Source organism: Hesperophylax consimilis, unplaced genomic scaffold, assembly GCF_061612785.1.
Source record: "Hesperophylax consimilis isolate HC1 unplaced genomic scaffold, BYU_Hcon_1.0 scaffold_32, whole genome shotgun sequence".
Lineage (NCBI taxonomy): Eukaryota > Metazoa > Arthropoda > Insecta > Trichoptera > Limnephilidae > Hesperophylax > Hesperophylax consimilis.
The window spans coordinates 2816472-2838359 of NW_028301262.1; the positions used below are offsets into that span (position 1 = coordinate 2816472).

General features: G+C 36.0%; 1 protein-coding gene across 1 annotated transcript; it reads left to right on the forward strand.

Annotated features, from left to right (window-relative positions):
• Positions 1 to 4445: 4445 nt before the first annotated feature.
• On the forward strand, positions 4446 to 5515 carry LOC149409299 (uncharacterized). Its single transcript, XM_089650001.1, has 2 exons — positions 4446 to 4817; positions 5450 to 5515. Exons 1-2 carry the CDS (start codon positions 4446 to 4448, stop codon positions 5513 to 5515), a joined length of 438 nt encoding a protein of 145 aa, XP_089506127.1.
• Positions 5516 to 21888: the final 16373 nt, after the last annotated feature.

Sequence of the window (21888 nt, forward strand, 5' to 3'; positions counted from 1 at the left end):
TATACATCTATATATGAACACACACAAACGTAATGTGTATTCACATATATACATACATATACAGATACATGGTTAATTTTATTATAATGGTTTAGAAGTTAGGAACTCATGTATTCTTTAAAAAAGGCTCGTCCCCTTTCAGATATCCAGTTTTGGACACGTATAATAAAAAGGGATATAGTATTAGTAGATTTTATGTCCCTGTCCAACGCGTTGTATATTTTAGGGGCGATGTACCAGAATTGTCGTTGAGCGAATGTGGTTCTAGTTTTTGGGACCACGCATCCCAGATTTGATGAAAAGCGGGTGTTTACTTGGTGTTGAGGAGCCACTAACAAGTCATTTTTTCGTATGTAGCATAAGCTTGTTTTAATGAATAGCTGGCGAATATCTAAGACCCTAATTTTAGTAAATAGTATTTTGGAGGGATAGGTAGGATGACATTTAAATATAATTCTGAGGACTAGTTTTTGTACTGTAATTATTGGATTAATGACGGATTCTGCACAGCCACCCCATCCCAGAATACCATATGCTGCTATCGATTAAAAAAGGGCAAAATATACGCTTTTTAGAGTCGTTAGGTCTAAGATGGATCTAAGAGAGCAGAATATGTGGGAGAGTTTACGAAGTCTTTTTGTTGTTTCTTTTATATGGGTTTCCCAGCGTAGTTGGTCATCGATTATTATTCCCAAGTATTTAACTTCCTTTGAAGATTTAAGAGTTGAGCACGTGCATTGAATATTAGGTGAGGTTTGAGGAGTCTGTATGTTGAGTGAACACGAGTGGATGGTAGGTTTGGGGCAGTTATTGGGAAAGCTATGTTTGGGTATGGAAAACGTCATGTATTGTGTTTTGTCGATATTGAGTGTGAGGAGGTTTGTGTCTAGCCAATGCTTAACTTTTGTTAGGCCAATATTTGTTTTGTTTGTAACTGATTGCCATGTTTCATCTTCAAATATTAAGACTGTATCATCGGCAAATGAAATTATCTTGCCTCCAATATTCATAGTGCATAATGTGTTGATATATATGAGAAATAGAATTGGCCCTAGTACTCTACCTTGAGGGACCCCATAGGACATGGATAATTTTTTGCTCATATATATTTTGTCAGAGTGGATAAGGGTTTGTTGTGTACGATTTGTTAAGTAGTTTTTAAACCATGTGTAGGCTATCCATGTAATGCCGATCTGTTGAAGTTTTTTAAGTAGTAAAGGATGGGAAACCGTATCAAATGCTTTTGCGAGGTCAAGGAAAACAGCAAGTGGTTTGCGACCTTTGTCAAGATTTTGGGAAACATTTTTTGTGAGAGCAGCTATTGCATCCGAGGTATTCCTCCCTTTGCGGAAGCCATATTGGTTATCCGATAATATTTTATTATTTTCAAGGAACTTGCAGAGTCTATGTTTCACCGCCTTTTCTATAATTTTAGAAATAGTGCTGAGTAATGATATTGGTCGATAATTGTTAACAGATAATTTATCACCTGTTTTGAAGATAGGGATTATTGTGGCCTGTTTTAAAGAGTTAGGGAATATTCCAGTTTTAAAGCTTAAGTTGATAATGTGTTTAAGAGGTGGGGCTATAAATTTTTGAATGTGTTTGATAATTTTTGTTGAAATTTGATCTTTCCCGGCAGAGTTACTGTTTTTAAGAGATGAGATAAGTTCTATTATTTCTAGTTCAGTGGTGGGAGTGAAGTGAAAAGGGTTATAGCTGAGATTATTGACATGTATATTTTTTGCAAGATCTTTCTCCGAGACGTTGTTTTGGTCTAGAATATTTTTTGCTAATTTATGTCCGATATTGGAGAAAAATTGATTGAAATGGTCGGATATTTTTTCAGGTTCGGAATTGACATGAGTTGTTTGGTCTTCTATGTTAATTTTAACAATGGGTGAGTCGATTTTATGAATATTGGCTATATCTTTTATGATATTCCAAAATTTTTTTTTGTCATCAGTAGCTTCACTGATTTGTTTTTTGTAGTAATCTCTTTTAACACTGTTAATAATTTTTTTGCAGTTGTTTCTATAATGTTTATAAAATATGAGTGAATCATAATCATTGGGATTTTTTCTACAGAAATTATGAATCTTGTCACGTTTTCTGATACAGTGAAGAATACCTGCAGTGATCCATGGTTTGAGTTTTGTGTCGGATTGTTTTTTTTTACTTTTTGTGTATGATGTTGCATCGGCCAAGTGGTTTTGTAAAGTATTTGTAAATATTTCGCATGCAGAGGTGGTATCGGTACAAGAATAGACAAGTTCCCAGTTTTCTTTAGAGACATTATTTAGGAGAATGTCATAGGAATTTTTTTTTTGAGGGAGAGTATTTTGAGGTAGTTTGTGAATATTTTGGTTGATGGAAGTGATGGTTGCATAGTGATCTGTGACAGTTGACTGATATACAATGGATTTGCTGTCTAGTTTACTCTTAACAAAGACGTGATCTATACAACTACTAATGTTTGAATCTGATTCTCTGGTTGGGGCTGTGACGGCTGGGAAATATCCTAATAAAGTTAGTGTATTTAGGTATTCATTCGCTTGGGGATGCATTCTGTTGATTATGTTAATGTTGAGATCACCAATAAGATAGGTGTTTTGGCTGTGTTCTATATTTGTTAAGATTTCATGCAGAGATTGTATGAATGGGGTTATATTATGTGTGCTTGGGGATCTGTATACAGTAATGATTGTTATATGATTATCAAGTTGAATTTTAAGACAGTTTGCGTTCTTAATTGTGACCTCTTTGACTGAATGTGTGATGTGGTTTTTAATGTAAACAATAACGCCATCATTTTGAGTTTGGTTTTGGAGTGTATTATAGTGATTGTAGTTTTTTATCGTTTTTGGGACGAAATTTTCTTTAATCCAGCATTCGCTCAGAACAATTACATCGAAATCTGAGGCAAGGTGAGTGAGAAGAATTAAGAGTTCATCAAAATTATGGTTTATACTTCTTATATTCATAGAGAATATCGTAAGGGTAGAGTTCACTAGTAATAATTGACGTACTACTTCAGTGTCATTAGTAGTTGTACATGGAATCGGTGTTATGTTGTCTAGTAAGTCTGTTATGTCATCCATTATTTGATTTTTTGTTTTGTATTAAATTTAACGTTATTGATTTTGACAGTAGATTACTGGAAAGAGGTGATTGTATTGAGTTTGTGGGGACTACTTTAACTCGTCCCACATATGATAACACTAAATAATTACTCCGCCGTCTGAAGCCCCGGGAGAGCCAGACGCGGACGGGAACGCAACTCTTTGCCATTCTAGTTTCAACTTTCGACCAAACCACCATTCTCCACTACCACCGTCTCTGCGTTCACTTTACTTGTAAATTCATTCTCGCAAATAAATTCAACACAGATCGCAGACCTTTATCTTTCAATCATCAGAATTCCTTGAACACAGATTTACGATACCGGCAGCCATCGTAAATTATATTTATCCTGCCATACTGGTGATCCCGACTTTACACAGCCATACTGGTGATCCCGACGTACACGCTGCCACACTGGTGACCCCCGACATTTCTGGTGATAATAATTTTTAGTGGACACGGTAGGTCGATCGTTGAAGCTGGAATCCTGGACAATCGAGTAAGTAACTTCCAATCTCATTACTTACAATCTCATTTTCAACATTTTCAAGTCCAGTATATTTATTAGAGTCTGATTGTCGAATTATAAAGCACATTTAAAAAAAAACATTATTGTCCCACAAATCCTGATACTTAAGTATATCAAATATACCCACTAATCTGAACCAAAAAACTCGTATATTCGAATAGTATAGTGCCAAAAAATCTCAATTTCAGTGAAACACCGCACCAGCAGCTGCAGACCAAGCATCAAATTCACCGCAGAACGCAACAATCTCTGCAGACCAACATCAATTTCATCGCAGATCAAGGATCTACCGGATTTACTACGCAGGCAGAACTTCAGTTCCGGACCTCGTAACATCCGCCTCAAAATCAATGCCCAGTAATCAACACCAAGTAACGAACCATAATTAATCCTACATACAGTGATTTTACAGTTAAATTTCCGAATACGAACATTCTAAAATAACTTTTAAAAAAAAAAATTTTTTTTGCAAGTGTATAATATTGTTACATGTTTATTAAATTAAGTGACCAGACAAGTTGAACTCGTCACAGTACATTCACATTATTTACATTGTATGCTCTCTAGATTAAGGGATTTTTGAAATTTCCGGATACCATCAATCTAATATTTTTGAATTTTTAAAATTTTTTTTCAAAACCTAAATTTACTGTCGTCATTGCTTTTGTTTCCTTGCTATTTTCACACATACATCTGCCTATTTTATACTGCCTATTGCTTGCCGTATTATCAACACAATATGTCATTCGAGAATAACCAGACATCGAACGAAATCCACGGTAATAATTCCACAATGGACACAACAATAAACTCTGTCTCGGTTAAACTACCCGCGTGCTGGCGCGACAACATTGCACTTTGGTTCGCACAAGCTGAAAGCCAATTTTCTAACTCAAGACTAAAGGATGACCTCACCAAGTACAACATTATTGTTGCCGCTTTGGATATGGAGACCCTCAGGACCGTAAGCGACATCGTCATCAATCCTCCTGCAGCAGACAAGTACACTCATCTCAAATCAGCACTCATCGAGAGATTACAAGATTCTGAAGAAAAGCGACTCACTCGTCTTCTAACCGGACTTCAGCTCGAGGACAGGAAGCCTTCTGGACTGCTTCGACTCATCCATGAACTCGCTGGTCCCGGGCTATCGGAGAGCCCAATCGTACGCGTACTTTGGCTACAAAGACTCCCGCAACACATTCAAGCCATACTTACCGCACTACCCGACGACAATCTGTTGCAACTAGCATCCACAGCAGATAAAATCTCGGAAGTTTATCAAAAATCTGAATGTGAAACTATGGACAATAATCATCATAATAGCATCCCGAACTCGAATCCAAACATCAGTGCTATATTACAAAACTTACAAGAACAAATTTCGGCACTCACTCTAGAAGTCAGTCGACTTAAAACAACTCGGAGAGATGATCATGGACAGGCAAACATTTATTTCGAAAACCGAAATCCCAGCACCCGCCGCGAATGGCGTCATCCATCGACATCATACCCAAATTCCGCGCACCGACCTCGTTCTAGGTCACGCGGTAGCCAGTTAAACACCAATAACACGACACTCGGCTACTGCAGTTACCATGCAAAATTCGGTAACAAATCATATAATTGCACCAAACCATGTACCTTTATTAATAATAAGTCAAGAAACTACAATGGAAAACCCGCAGTAGAGACGTGCGATTTTCCGCAAAAAACTTGTCGTCTCTTCATTCACGAACTCGTGACGCGACAGAAATTTTTAATTGACACTGGTGCTGACGTATCTGTTCTCCCAAGATCAAGCTGGAACACGACCAATACGGTCACAACAGATACATACCCCACCACATTATACAGTGCTAGTGGGAAACATATAAAAACATATGGTACAAAAACCATAAATCTCCAATTTGGCCTCCGCCGCGATATGAAGTGGAAGTTCATCATCGCAGACGTCTCGAAAGCCATTTAGGAGCAGATTTCTTACACTTCTTCAACTTAAGCGTCAACTTGAAGAAAGGAACCCTAACGGACCAGTCAACAGGATTGCAGATTAGAGGAGTTTCGCTGCAAGGACCCTCATCTGGCATTTCAACGCTGCCACACTGGTATGGAAAACCGATCTACACCGATCGCAAACCGATTACGTTTGCGTTCAGCAAGAAACAACGTCAAGCATATCTCCGGTCATCTCAACACCGTAGCAGATCCACCGACGTCAAACACATCTCCGGTCATCACAACACCGTAGCAGATACGCTGTCTCGAATAGAAGAGATAAACAGCCCCTTTGTTCCTCGAGACATGAGAGAACAAGCAATAGCCAACGTACACAACGTATGCCACCCAAGCGCCTCCGGCACCTCCAACAGCATACGTCAGAGATTCGTCTGGCCCAAAATGGCAAAGGAAACCAAAACCTTCGTCAAACAGTGCGTCGCTCGCCAGAAAGCAAAAGTACCACGACACACAACTGCACCCACAGCGACGTACGGAAGAACACTTAGACTACCATCTGAATTCTTCACCACAACCCACCGCGAAGAAACCCACCGCGAAGAACCCGACACCTACGTCGGATGCCTACAAAAAAGGTTTAATGAGATGAAACCCACTCCCGCTAGTAACCAGTGGCGGCTCGTGACTTTTGGGTGTACTAGAGTTCTAATATTAAAAAAATGGCATTTCTGATGTTGTTATAGCTGAAAACGATTTTTAATTTTTTTTCGAAAACCGATTTTTTGTATGAAGATTTTCAGGAAATTTCAGTATAGCCGTGTGCCGCACGGAATTCCTGAAAATCTTCATACAAAAAATCAATTTTTCGAAAAAAAATAAAAAATCGTTTTCAGCTACAACAACATCAATAATGCCATTTTTTGTAATATTAGCACTCTAGTAACACAAAAGTCACGAGCCGCCACTGCTAGTAACCACAGCGCTGGAAAATTTTTCATCCACAAGGATTTACCGCATTCATCACACGTTTATTCATCAATAGATCGACTGAAACCTGCATTCTTTCAAAGTACAGAAGAAATCCCATCAAGAGGAACCGTCACACAGCCTCTAATAACAAAAATGACAACTCGATCCGGAAGACATGTTCACTTCCCGGACAGATATCAAGCGCAGTAATAATTTGGCAATATCATAAGGCACAGTAATTAGCAAAAAAAACTAACCAGAAACCTTAGATTGACGTATCCATAAATTTCATAAATTAATTGTAACTATCATATCGCAAATGTCAGACAATCTAATAAATTACTGTTACTAAAACAAACAAAAAAACAATAAAATTTACTATCAATAATACGCATATATAAGCATCCTACAATAAAATCTTTATTATGTAAATATTCACAATACTATGTACTACGTCAAAAGTGCATTAATAAAAACAACAATAGAACTGTCATAACAAGCTATTTTAAATCATCGTAAACAATCATAGTATACACAGGTAGCTCACTACTACGCTAAGTACATTGCGACTAGCGCTCGCCGTTTATCAATAATTATGTTTACCTGTATATCATTTATGTACCTATTTACTACGGCGAATAAAAATTCGTACGGCCACAGCTACTATGCAACGGCGGCATGGAGCCACTATTGTTATTACTTTCCTGTCGCTAACCGAGCGCAATATTATCACAACATTATGTACCTTAGATTATAAATGGACTTGTGTTTTTATAAATTATGATTGACATTGTAAAATATTTATTGTTGTTATTATGTATTATATGTTACTATTGTATCGCGTAGAGACGCTGGTGGGGAGGTATGTGGGGACTACTTTAACTCGTCCCACATATGATAACACTAAATAATTACTCCGCCGTCTGAAGCCCCGGGAGAGCCAGACGCGGACGGGAACGCAACTCTTTGCCATTCTAGTTTCAACTTTCGACCAAACCACCATTCTCCACTACCACCGTCTCTGCGTTCACTTTACTTGTAAATTCATTCTCGCAAATAAATTCAACACAGATCGCAGACCTTTATCTTTCAATCATCAGAATTCCTTGAACACAGATTTACGATACCGGCAGCCATCGTAAATTACATTTATCCTGCCATACTGGTGATCCCGACTTTACACAGCCATACTGGTGATCCCGACGTACACGCTGCCACAAGTTATTTGATCGATTAAAAACAATGATGGGGTACATGCTTTTGTTAAATGTCTTTGGGCTAGAAAAATCCAATAATATGTTTTTGTAACAGAGAGTATCAAGTAATATATAGATGAATATATAACAATATACAGGAGAATCAAGTAAAATAAAAGTATACCAAAGGATGAAAATTGATCATAAGTTATTTGGTGAGGGAGATAAAAGGTTTTTGTTTTTTTCATTGATAAGTATTGTATTGAGTTATTTGATCGATTAAAGACAATGATGGGGTACATGCTTTTGTTAAATGTCTTTGGGCTAGAAAAATCCAATAATATGTTTTTTGTAACAGAGAGTATCAAGTAATATATAGATGAATATATAACAATATACAGGAGAATCAAGTAAAATAAAAGTATACCAAAGGATGAAAATTGATTATAAGTTATTTGGTGAGGGAGATAAAAGGTTTTTGGTTTTTTCATTGATAAGTATAACGGGCGTCCCAACGTCTTTGCGTACATATACTTGTCCCCCTCTGGTCCAGGCAAACTTAAAAATATTGTCTCGTGTAGCCTTACGTGCAAGAAACCAATGATGTTTAGCTCGAAATGTCAAGTGTTCATTGATGTAAATCTGGGAGCTCTTTCCTGCCATTCCTATGATATTTGTGTTTAGTTTATCCTCCCGATTTGCAGATCGCTTGTTAAATGTTTTTATGTCATTTAAGAAGATGTCACGGTCATCGTTTGTTTTGAATCTGAGGATTATCGGCCGTTGTAAATCTTTGTTGGTTTTTTGTCCAGTACGGTAGGCTGCTTCCACTTTTTTCACTTCTGTTCCGGCATTTGTAATTTTTTGGATATTGAAAATAACATGTTTTAAGTCTTCTCCGCTTATTTCCGGGATTCCTCGTATTTCTACGTTTTTCGACCTGTTTTCCCTGTCTAAATTTTCAAATTGTCCTTCTATTTGCTCTAAGCGCGCTTCAAGATCACAGTTTTTTTTCAAGTTTTTTGTTTATATTCTCGAGTTTGTGGACTCGAAGTAGGATATCCTCGTATTGTTTACTCATTGCTGAGATTGTGGCGAGAATTTGGGTGTTTTGGTCGAATATTGCGTTTTGTTTTAATAGTAATTCGTTGTCCAAAGTTGAGGCACCGCTGGCAGTGACATTGAAAGCCGGAGTGTCAGATAGGCATTTCTTGCATTTAATTTGGGCGCGTCGCTCCTTGGTGAGTCGACGGTATGAGGTCTCTGCCACTCCGCTGCAGTGCAAATGGAATATTCCCTTGCACACAGCGCAGGTAAATACGGACTCGTCGGAGAGAGTGGGCTCTGAACAGGCATTGCAATTATTCATGTTGTGGTTATGTGGTTAGTTAGGTGGTAAAGTTGTCCTTGCGCCTGTTGGCAGGCAAAATTCGTAACACGAGTGATAAATTTTGAGTAGTAGTGAAGACCGCTGAAGAACTAAATTCACTTTTATATTGGGTTAGTAAATGATCCAATGTGCACTAAAAACTTTGATTTCAATTATTTATAAAAAAAATATATTATTTTGATGTTTATAAACACTGTCACCATCTACTGGGCAATAGTTGAATTAAAAATATTTTCCTTCGCAAGTTTGCAAGCGTTGCCATCTATTGATTCGTAGGCGTAACTCAGTTTATTTTATAAATTTTATATATGTAGGTATTAACTGACATCTATTGACTAGTAGATTAAATATGTCATATGTAGGTAGTGCATCCAAATAATATGTTAAAATCTCGGTTTTTTAATTTTTTGTAATGATTTTCTATTAAGAATGCGATTCAGTACATACATAAAATTAAATCCAGAATTTCCGCCGCACTATGATGCACAGATACACAAGTTATATGATGTTTACATTAAACTTTTGCGCTTTATTTCACTATTTTATACGGAGCAAAATTATACTTGACGTCTGTCCTTGACTTTGTTGTTAACTTGAATGAATTTCTTAGGACAGGGCTTTGTCAAATGGGACCTTCTGGTCTTGGGTGACATTTTACTTATGTTTTAGGCTAATGAATTGGGTTTTAGGTAGGTTCCGAAGCAGAATTAAATTGTCTATGGTTGCCCCTTTTTTTAAAATTTCCTCTATCCTTTGTCGATGGTGTGCTGTGACGTCGGAGATGCGTGGTGTATTCAAATTTGCCAGATCTATGGTTAAAACTTGACGAAAGCAAACGTATGGAAAGAGGGCGGAGTTATCAATCTATAGATAGTTGATTTATGGCCAATATTAAAGAACAGTGGTCGACCAATCTGATTTTGTAATAACTGCCGTTGCGAAAATGATAAGGGTGATTGATAAAAGCATTAGTACTCACCAGAAACTATCACAAGTATGGGATGATAAATTCAACTACGTAACCCACGCAGTGTAAGGGATACAAAGTATAATTAGAGAGTGTGAAACGGCTGGCGACGAAGAAAGTCAAATGTGTCAAAAAGGTAGATTAGTTTTACATAGACAATAATAATGTCATAGACAAGCATTATGATATCGGCATTAACACTGGTATATTTAAAAAAAAAACGATGGATGCATAAAAATACCCACGGGTTCGTTAATAATTATTGCTCTCTGGCGGCCAAAATCTGAATTGATTTTGCATTTAGAACAAAGGTGGTTGGCTTTGGCCATAGATTTTTGTAAGTTACAACAGACCAGGCATGATTTAGTCTGTATAAAAAGGAAAATTTATATAAAAAACGCAATTCTGTTACGATGAATATAATTAGTATAAGAAGATGAGAAACTCTAGTTACAGATTTATATAACACAGAGGTTATTGTCTGATGGGGCGGGTAAAATTACTTTTTTATGACTGTATAGAAACAAGTCAGCTTCATAATAAATGTTTTCTGTGATATATTTATTAACTAAGCTCTAGCGCATTCTTTCTGTCAACATTATTGTTTTCCGAGGCGTGTACGCTTCTTCAATAATTGAAATGGCAACACGGAGGTGTCATTTCAATTTAAATTTTTTAATCCTAATTCTGTAGTTTCGATGGAAAAGCCTGTAGCTAGCTAGTTGTCACCAGGGGCATTTCTCTCAGCTTTGGCCTTGAAACTCTTTTGAAACCGCCACGCCCACCTCATTATTCTTATAGAAAACTAATAATATGGCTTAAAACTCAGATCTCATTGGTTAGAGCAGAAGGATTCTTTTGATCTCTCGCTCTCTACCATAATGACTCGTGTAACAGATAGAGATTACGGAATTTTGTCGTTAGACTTTTTTCAAATCATTCAAACAAAATGAGAGTGGTTTATTTATACACGCGGGTTGTCATTTGTTGCCGAAATACTATCATTTCGCCTCGAAAATATTGCGTGTTAAAGTTGTTCGTGATAAAAATACAATATAAGCCAGTATAGCGTTAGCGAGTTACAAACATATATTCAACCTACCTACGTAAGTTCAAGTTAAGTGAATTTGACAGTTTTTAGGTTATTCGTTCGGTTTTTTGCTAAACAATCCTTCATACTTGGTATTTGTCTACCTCCACAACGTATAAATGTTATTTATTATATCGACCAATTTATTCATGTTATTGATTAGTGTTATCCTGTATTTTCTTATTGTTTTGGTGAAATAGTCAGAAAATAGTCAGAAAAATGTCGGAATTCATCGTACTGTCGGACAATCATTTTTTGAAAAATTTTTTCAGTGTTTTTGCAAATTTCTTGTCATTTTGGGTTTCTTCTTCTCAGATTAACAAGTTTCATCTTAAGGAATTACACTGTAAAAGTTTATTTTTATTTTTAAAATAGTTTTTTGGACTGAATGAATGGAACGAATGGAGTAGGCCGAGAGCAATTATATTGTCTATGGTTGCATCTTATTTTTATATGACCTTGAGTTTTTTCTACCTTGTCTACTACTCCGCTCCGCAAGGTAAGTACTGCTTGTATATCTGTGGTTAAGTACCTTATAATTCTATTGGATACAAAAAGCCCGAAGATATCGATCTAGAGAGTGGTATATTAATGGGGATCTCTGTTTTTCTTCAACTTTCGAGGTTGATGGATTCCTCGAGAGGTGTAAATGTTTTCTCCGAAGATATACAAAAAGACGAAACTAGTAAACGCAAAATCTCACAACCAACAAATTAGTGACAACTAGTTGGCGACAGGCTTTACCAAAGAAATTACAGAATTAAGGTAATAATTTTGTGTTTGAGATGAAATCTCAGTGTTGCAATTTCAATTAATTAACCAACGTTCACGTAAAGGAAAATATTAATGTTGGCAGATTGAATGCGATAGGGCCAAAATATTATTTTCCCCGTGAAACTGAATTGGTGCTATTCTGTCATAAAGTGGTAAGTTTACCCGCCCTATTAGAAAACAATTTATTTGTTTTATTAACCTGTAACCAAAGTTTCGAATCTTCCAATACTTATTATATTTATCAGGTACATAACGGAATCGCGTTTCTTTCATACAAATTTTCCAATTACGACAGGCAATGGCTGGAACCAACCACCCTCACTTAATTGCATAATGAATGCATTTATTAGCCGCCAAAGAGGAATAATAAATGAACCCGTGGGTAACTTTTTTCATCCATTGGCTTATGGTAAAAATTAATTAAGGCAATTCTGCAGATGGAACAGTACTTGTCTACGATATTATTATTGTCTATGTAAAACTAAACTACTTAATATTTTTTTGACACATCGCCTTATGACTTTTTCATCGCCAGCCGTTTCAACTTGTTTCTACTTAATATTCCTTTAACTGTTTTACCCACGCAGTTAAATTTATCATGAAAGGCTTGTGATAGTTACTGGTAAGAACTGATGCTTATATTAATTCCTATAATCATTTTGATAGCGGCCGTTATTCCAAATCAAACACTGTTCTTTAACTTTGGCTACGGGATTTGGCTATCGAATGCGAGCAATCTTAACATACGCCCATCGGTGCATCTATGTTATGGAATCCATTGGCATTTTGTTTGAGGAATGTTTAAACTATCAGTTAGACCTCAACCTTTTTCAAAAAAGTTTTACGAAAGCATTTAAATTATCGTATAAATCAACAGAAATGAAGTGTCAACTTCAAGGTCAAGATAGTCACAATATGTATCACTTATTTCAAATGTCAGTTTCATATAAGATATCATTGTTTTGACAGAATATTCCAAGCAAACAAAATATTTAGCTCACCGGATTACGTCACAACTATGTTTGTTTCAGGTATATATATTTGTTTGGTCGTTTACCAATTACCAAACCCTGCGACAGCGGTGCCATGGATCTAGTAAATCCAGAAACTGTTTCTATCAAAACGGAACCAGGTCCCCAGGAAGAAGGCGGAGGTGAAATGCCGTACACGTATATGGATTCCGACCACCCAGATGTAAAGAAGGAATGTTTGCAATATGCGGAGAGTACTCAGACAGCCAGTTAGTTGCATTGCTTATGTTAAATAAATTGTATGTTAATCCAAGTCCATTTTGGATTGCCATGGCGACAGTGTTTTTAACGCTGTCCTCTTTAGCGGTAGTTATTTTAGTTTTCATCATTATATATCTTTGCCGGAAACAGCCAAACTATAACATTAGATAAACTTAATAATTTTTATTTACTTTTGTGAATACCCCACACGTGTCCCAACTCTTGAACTCTCAACCTCTTGGCGTAAATTTATGTTGTGTGGCTGAAGTATAAAGGACGGGATGGATATAGGGAGGTGAAAGGTTAGTGGAAGTGCCCGACTGTTCAGATCTCGTCATTTCAATCAATGTTTAAATGATGAATTCTTCATATTACACCAAGTTGAAACAGAGAGTATCTCCCACTCAGGGACGTGCCATAAGAATATATTGTGAATTACCATGAATCAATTTAATAAAATTTGCTTAGGCACGCTGGGATTTTATCCCGGGACCTCCAAATTTCTAGTCGAGAACCATTTATTTTTACTTTTATTTTATTATTTGGCACAATATCTTACATTTCTTAATACAATTTAGTAATGATGGCCTCACTGGGTGGCTAACCCGTGCTGAGGCCTCCATTTTATGATACAAAATAATATTCATAATACATTTAAGGAAAATGTATAAAATGTTGGTGAAGAAAAAAAACATAAGATAAGATAAATTTAATCTTAAAAAAAATTGATTTAATATTCAAGTAAATTTAAATGAAATAAAGTAAAAAATTGGTTTATTTATATTATATGTTGTGTGTTTGTGAGTGATGTGTGTTTAATGTTAGTTCTGTTTGTTAGGTACAGTTTTTATTATTTTATGTTATGAAATTTTGGTAATTATGTCTTTTTTGTTCTGAAATCCATTTTTTTAATTTTGTGTCTGAATTTATTTTTGTTTACCTCAATTTTATTTTTAAGTCTTAGACTGTTGAAAGATTTTATAGCATGGTTTTGATAGTGTATTTGTCCAAATTTTTATTTACCGTCGGAGTTCTTGTGTTTTCTTCGTTCTGGTCAAAAATGTAGTTTAGTAGTGTTTTAACGTAGGCGTTTATCTAGTACGTTGTGACAACTGTTGAATATTTGGTCTGTATCAGTCAATCTATGTTTTTTTACTATAACCTTTAAGATCGTTTTCCGTGCGATTTCTAACGAATCGATGGCCGAGTTTGTTGCTCCTCCCCAAGCAATAATTCCATATTCTATAAATCATTGGCAAAGTGCAAAGTTTATTTTTTTCCATTGTTTTATTTTATATATTTTTTTTCATGTTTAGTAAAAGTGTATTGTTTTGAGGAGTTTATTTGTGATTGGTTTGATGTGACCATACCCTACGATCACAGAAACCATGCTTACAATAAGTGCTCGATTCCTCAAGTTTTCACCTCATCCTCATAGGTTTAAAATACATATTTTTGGAATAAAACTCCCTTAAATTAAAACAACAACTCCATACTGAAGGTGCTCAAGAGCAAATGCTTTTTCCTTCTGAAGCGGACATCTGGGGTCGTTCTCATTATTTTTCTTAAATCATCGTTGAACTCTCTTCACCTATTTATCACTTCTGCAGGGTTCATCAATTATGTATTTTATCTTTTCTATTTTAAGCTTCTTTTAAATGTGTTTTACATCGATGATCAATGTAGGTACATGTTGTTTTATAGCTTGCATTAATGTGGAGACTATTACCGTCAAAGAGGAACTCGGACGCCGAGAAGATAATGATGGTGGATTGTCTTGTATGGAAATTGACATTGACCTGCAGGATGTAAAAAAGGAATGCTTAGAACGCTTTGAAAGAATTGACCAGTCCGGTAAAAATAATTTATTATTGTTTATAATGTCTGCCTTCTTATTTTTTTATACATTTTTATCAATTTTCTGTGCTTCCTTATGCTAAGTGTTGATATTAAGTCGTGTTGAGTCTTTATAATCGTATTTCTTTATTTTTATCTACAGATCTGAATACGCATCCGATGGAAAAACAATTACTTTGTCCTCATTGCACCTATTCCAATTCTCATAAGTCGATTTTCAAAAGGCATTTAAGCACCCATACAGGAAAAAAACATTTGTCATGTTCGGTGTGCAGCAATTTATATTCTCGAAAGGGCAATCTGATGAAACACACGCTGACTCACAGACGAGAAAAACCTTTTTCATGTGCCGAGTGCGATTATTCATGTTCTAAAAAAAGCAAACTGACGAGACACATGCTGACTCACAGTGGAGAAAAACATTTTTTATGTCCTAAGTGCAATTATTCATGCAATCAGAGGAGGTATCTGACGAGCCACATGCGGACTCACAGTGGAGAAAAACCTTTTTCATGTTCTGAGTGCAACTATTCATGTTCTCGAAAAAACCATCTGACAAGCCACATGCTGACTCACAGTGGAGAAAAACCTTTTTCATGTTCCGAGTGCAACTATTCATGTTCTCGAAAGGGACAACTGACGATCCACATGCTGACTCACAGTGGGAAAAAACCTTTTTCATGTTCTGAGTGCAACTTTGCATTTTCTCAAAGGGCCACTCTGATGAACCACATGCTGACTCACAGTGGTGAAAAACCTTTTTCATGTTCCGAGTGCAACTATTCATGTTCTCGAAAGGGCCAACTGACGATCCACATGCTGACTCACAGTGGTGAAAAACCTTTTTCATGTTCTGAGTGCAACTATTCATGTTCTCAAAAGGGCCAACTGACGATCCACATGCTGGCTCACAGTGGTGAAAAACCTTTTTCATGTTCTGAGTGCATTTATTCATGTTCTCAAAGGGGCGATCTAAAGAAACACACGCTGACTCACAGTGGAGATAAACCTTTTTCATGTTCCGAGTGCACTTATTCATGTTATCAAAAAGGCCATCTGACGAGTCATATGCTGACTCACAGTGGAAAAAAACCTTTTTCATGTTCTGAGTGCAACTTTGCATTTTCTCAAAGGGCCACTCTGATGAACCACATGCTGACTCACAGTGGTGAAAAACCGTTTTCATGTTCCGAGTGCAACTATTCATGTTCTCGAAAGGGCCAACTGCCGATCCACATGCTGACTCACAGTGGTGAAAAACCTTTTTCATGTTCTGAGTGCAATTATTCATTTTCTAGGAAGGACCATCTAAACAGGCACTTGCTTACTCACATTGGAGAAAAACCTTTTTCATGTTCCGAGTGCAACTATTCATGTTCTCGAAAGGGCCAACTGACGATCCACATGCTGACTCACAGTGGTGAAAAACCTTTTTCATGCTCTGAGTGCAAATATACATTTTCTCGGAAGAGCTATCTGACAAGACACATGCTGACCCACCGTTAAAGAAAACCTTTGTCTCGTCTCAAGTGAATATAATAATTATCTTTTGTGACGAGCCACATGCTGACTTACAATTAAATTTGATCTCTTGTCACGGAACCCCGGGCAGCATCAACACGGACCATGGTCGTCAGTTCGAGAGTTGTCTCTTCAAAAAACTTGCAGAAAAGTTTGGCATCAAACACAACAGAACTACTGCGTATCACCTACAGGCGAACGGGATAATAGAGAGATGGCATCGCACACTCAAGGCATCCCTCATGACATGTGGTGACCGGAACTGGATCCAAAATCTCACCCTCATATTGCTCGGGTTGAGAGCGACTGTTCGTGAAGAACTAAAAAGGTTCGCCTGCTGAACTCACTTATGGCGGAACACTAAGGCTACCTTGCGATTTTTTCACTGAAACCCCCCGTGAGGAACCCGACACGTACGTAGGACGTCTACAAAGGAAGTTAGAGCATATTAAATCGACTCCTGCCAGCAAACACAGTACTAGAAATTTTTTCGTACACAAAGACCAACTTGTCACCACGCACGTATTCCTAAGAACGGATAGCGTCAGAAAACCTCTACAGAATCCATATGAAGGTCCTTACATGGTAGAAGAGCGCAACGACAAAACATTTGTCATTTCAATAAGAGGCAAACCTAAACGCGTCTCCATAGACAGACTCAAGCCTGCTTTCGTCCCGGTCGAAGAAAATGTCACTATGGACACACTTGTCGCTGTCACACCTGTAACCAAGACGACCACTCGCTCCAGTCGGCAAGTACATGTTCCAAAGCGATTTGGATCGGAATATGCACGAAAAGACATTTCTATTTGGGATTTTTTTCTATAACTCATGATAGAAATTAATTTCTAAATTTCGCCTAGCTTTCTCTTGCAAACCATATTCTTAAAGTATATATCTTTTTTTCTTAAAAAATACTGCAAATCAAACATTATTAAATTTACACATTTTTGTTGGAAATTTGACTTTAATATTGTTTGTTATCAAATGATAGAATCTAAAACTTGATAATTATTATGTATTCACGAGTGTGAAACATTTTCTATTCGATGAACACAAATCATCATGTAAACCGCATAATTCATGCACCTTAAAACGTATAATAATTATAAAATTACTCTACGTTCGGATGAAAACTTTTCACCGCTTTATAGCATTTATATATGCATTGCTACTCGATTAATAGCATCAACCGTCATCACAAGTGTGATCGACTACCAATGTAATGAGCATAGTTTTTTTTTTTTTTTTTAAACACGTACCAAGGTACTTTTGTGTACTTTCAAATATGATTCTCTGGACGTATAATGCACTATATACTTCTAGAGAACCATATAATCGAAAATTTCTGTTATTTAATATCTCTTTATTATTTTTTTCATGCAATAACAGTAAACAGCTGATGTATCACTTTCCTAACTAAGGAACATCAACCCACTTTGTCATACGTATGTAAATAAGCAAGGTTATTCGACTTTTTGTCTCCAAAAAACACATATTTACATACCGATGACAGACGTGTTGTATAGTTAATTTAAAATTACCAATTCACCGCTACAGATTAGCGTAACACATTATATTTCTAATACCATAATGAACACCTAACTTAGGTTACCTTATACATGTTCTTATTTAATTAAGATAACTGTATTATTTATGCTTATATTGCTCTAAACATTTCATACTCTAGTTCTCACTATACATTTATATTTTATGTCAAACAAATATTTCTCTAAACCAGTGTTTCCCAGCCTTCTTTATGCCACGCCCCACCGTATTCTTTTCAAAAGTCAGATGACCCACCTGCATCTTTTTTAACTAAACAGCAGATAAACTTTCAAATCATACTGTAATATTTTGTAAACATATGAACCCCCAATGAAATTAAATAAAACCTATTCTAATTCATATATTATAACTGAAATTAAATTTCTGTAACTATCCATGTTCGCAGAAGTCAAGCTTAATGGCAAAAATTCGCATTCATACTAAGGAAAAACCATTCTGATGTTCTTACTGTAACTATTCAAATTCACAAAAGACAAATTTAATCACTCACATTTGCATTCACACTAAGGATAAACCATTTTCATGTTCGTACTGCGATAATTCATGTTCACAAAAGTCACGTTTAATGAGTCAGAATAGCACTCTAATGCTTAAGAAAAACCATTCTTACTGTATTTATTACACATATTATCACTCATATTTAGGATAAACCATTCTCATATTCTTAGTGTAACTATTCACGTTCACAAAAGTCAAGCTTAACAAGATACATTCGCACTCATACTAAGCAAAACCCATTCTCATGTTCATACTGCGATCATTCATGTTCACAGATATCCGGATAGCTTATTGTTACAAATTCGCACTCATGCTTAGGAGAAATCATGTATCATGTTCTTTTTGTAATTATATATTTTATTTTAGGAAAATTAACAGTTACTTGGTTGTTTAATACATGTACAATTTACTTTACTGAAAAACCAATTATAGATTTCCTCGTTATACTTATACATTGTGTATTAAACAATTAAGCGGTATATTATCTACATCCTGCACATTTTCTGTCTTTTTAAATACTTATTGAAATTGAAACCGGTTTCATTATTTATTGTTATTAAGTTTAATTTGTAGAACTCCATTTTATTTTTGTATATATACAATAATATTATTATTGGGTTTATAAAAACAGTTTATTTTTAAACAAGTTCTGCTGTGTAATTATTATTACGCGTGACAGCTGTTTCGCCCTCTAAAGCCAGTTTGATAATGCCTTTAGAGGGCGAAACAGCTGTCACGCGTAATAATAATTACACAGCAGAAATCGGTTTCATTATATTTTATGTAAAATTTGGCGTATATTTCAATTTTGCACATCTCAGATATTTTTTGTATGACCGACGAGTATTCCCCTTTATATGTGGAATGCCTACCTGTCTCATCTCTAAAGCGTGGTGCCCCACCTCTGAGGCGTTATGCCCCACCGGTGGGGCGTACGCCCCACCGTGGGAAACACTGCTCTAAACGCAGAAATGTTTCCTAAGCTAATTATGACTACATATTTTCGATTCAATTATCATGTATAATGCTTATTTCAAGTTTATCATAAATGATAGGATTAAATATTTTTATATTCTATTATATAATAATATCATGACCAGCGCTACATAGTACTAATTTTTACACTCTGCGTAAAAATCATGCAGTTGCACTGAACATAGTTCAGCTTACAAAAATTTCACGATTTATACAGTGATCTAAACCACAAACTGGAATCAAACTTTGATTTCCATGCACCACAAAATAATAAACAAATGCTTCGAGCAATTAGTTCGTCGATGCACCTGACACCGCAAACGCGGAATATTAGCAAACTTTTAGCTTAAAGCTATTTTGTAAATAATTTAAAACTACAAACAACTTATTATAATTAAACTTAGCAATATTACCTATAGTTGTTATAAGAAAGCTAATACTAGTAAACAAAACGTTATGTTTCCATTTCATCACATATTATAAATATTGTATTAGAATTAAGTACTTTTGCTGACCATCTATCTTCTAATAATTGTTAAGCCAACAATGCCTTACAATGTGTTCCCGAAAACGTTGCAACTTTAAACGCTTAAAAAACAATTTGTCATCTCACCAAGTCCAATCATAACTTCTCTGAACATTTCTTACTCTCCTGGACACATTGGAGGCTGCTCACATTCTGACTGAAGGTGCCTCAGTCAGGATATGACCAATATATATATATCTCAACTCCTGTAGTATGTCGTGGACACTGGAGGGGAGGCTGTCGTGATCTAGTAAAGCACCCCAATATATTGCTAATTATTCAGAAGATGGTCACCCGTTACAAAATGACAACACCGGCCGCTCGAGTCACCGAGGGTCCCAGCGGATACGCCGGCGACCGAAGCGCCATTCTGTTCTTGAGCGTCGTATAACCAACACGTTGTTATCCATTCAAGTCACTTTCGCTCTAAAATGTTATTCGTAACCTTCTGATTAGTAAATTATTAAACGTGGAAATTTCTTTCATTACTCCGAATCAATGACCCCGCAGCACCGTGTAAGTATTCTGGCGAACCACGACTCCTGCAACATAGAAACCCTCAACAAATGTATAAACAATCACATATAATCGGCCACCTGCGGCGACCCATAAACCAAAACTGACCTACTTACGATTTAACAGAAATGGGACATCTGCTTATCGTGCGTCTCTTTCCTTCATATGTTAGTTGAACTCGGCATACTAGAGAAAGCTATATTTTGCGAATATTTACATTTACAAAACATTATTTACATTATTTTTTACATTAGATACATTTGAAGCAGACATAACAGTAATAACATAGCATTATGAGAGCATATATTTAAAATGAGTAGGTACAAGTGTTATTACGTTATTATGTCAGAGATTAAAACAACAGATGACTTAACCCTGCATAGCAGAAACATTTTATGGTTACACCGCATTAAATGAAGGGTGATTTCAAAATAATGCTTTAAATCCGGGTTTCTTTATTTATTTTACTTTTAAATAGTTTTAATTTTTTTTTTTTACTAACAAAATTTTTGATACATGTAAAATTCAGGTAGGTACATACATAAGTTCATAAGTACTTTGATCTTCAGTAATAATTTATAATAATTTGATCAAAAAAATTCAACTTCTGACTCGAAAACGAAATCACAAATCAAAAAAAATTATACTACAAAATCGACTCCAAATGTGATATAGATTCACTAGTTTTTCGCTTGTACTACAAGTTTCCGGACACCGTGTATAATGCAGAGAGGTTTTGCGAGTGTTTTGGCACAATTAGCTACAAAGCATGATGGAATGTCATCACACCCCGCGCTCGTGTTTATGTCAAGAGCTTTTATTTCTTCTAAGACTATTTCTCGTGTGAATTTAACCATTGGATCTTCCAGAATGCGACTTTTACATATTGCTCAATAAAATTAAGCCTTCAGGCCCGTTCCCACAGTTCTTTTTTTAAGTTTGCGTAGTTTCCCACATTTGCACATTTGACCCTACAATAAAACAATTCATTGGCCTGGTATTTTTATAAAAATATTGTCTTGTTTATGTATCATTTATGATTTAAGAATTCGTGACATTTTACTTCAAGCGGCGGTGGATTTCACCCAAGAGCTGTTCGCCCCATTTTATGATCACCCTAGTTAAACCATTATGCCTAAAAATATTTGCCAATACCTTTCCCACCCCTGTCCCATATTAATAAAAACCCCAAATAAA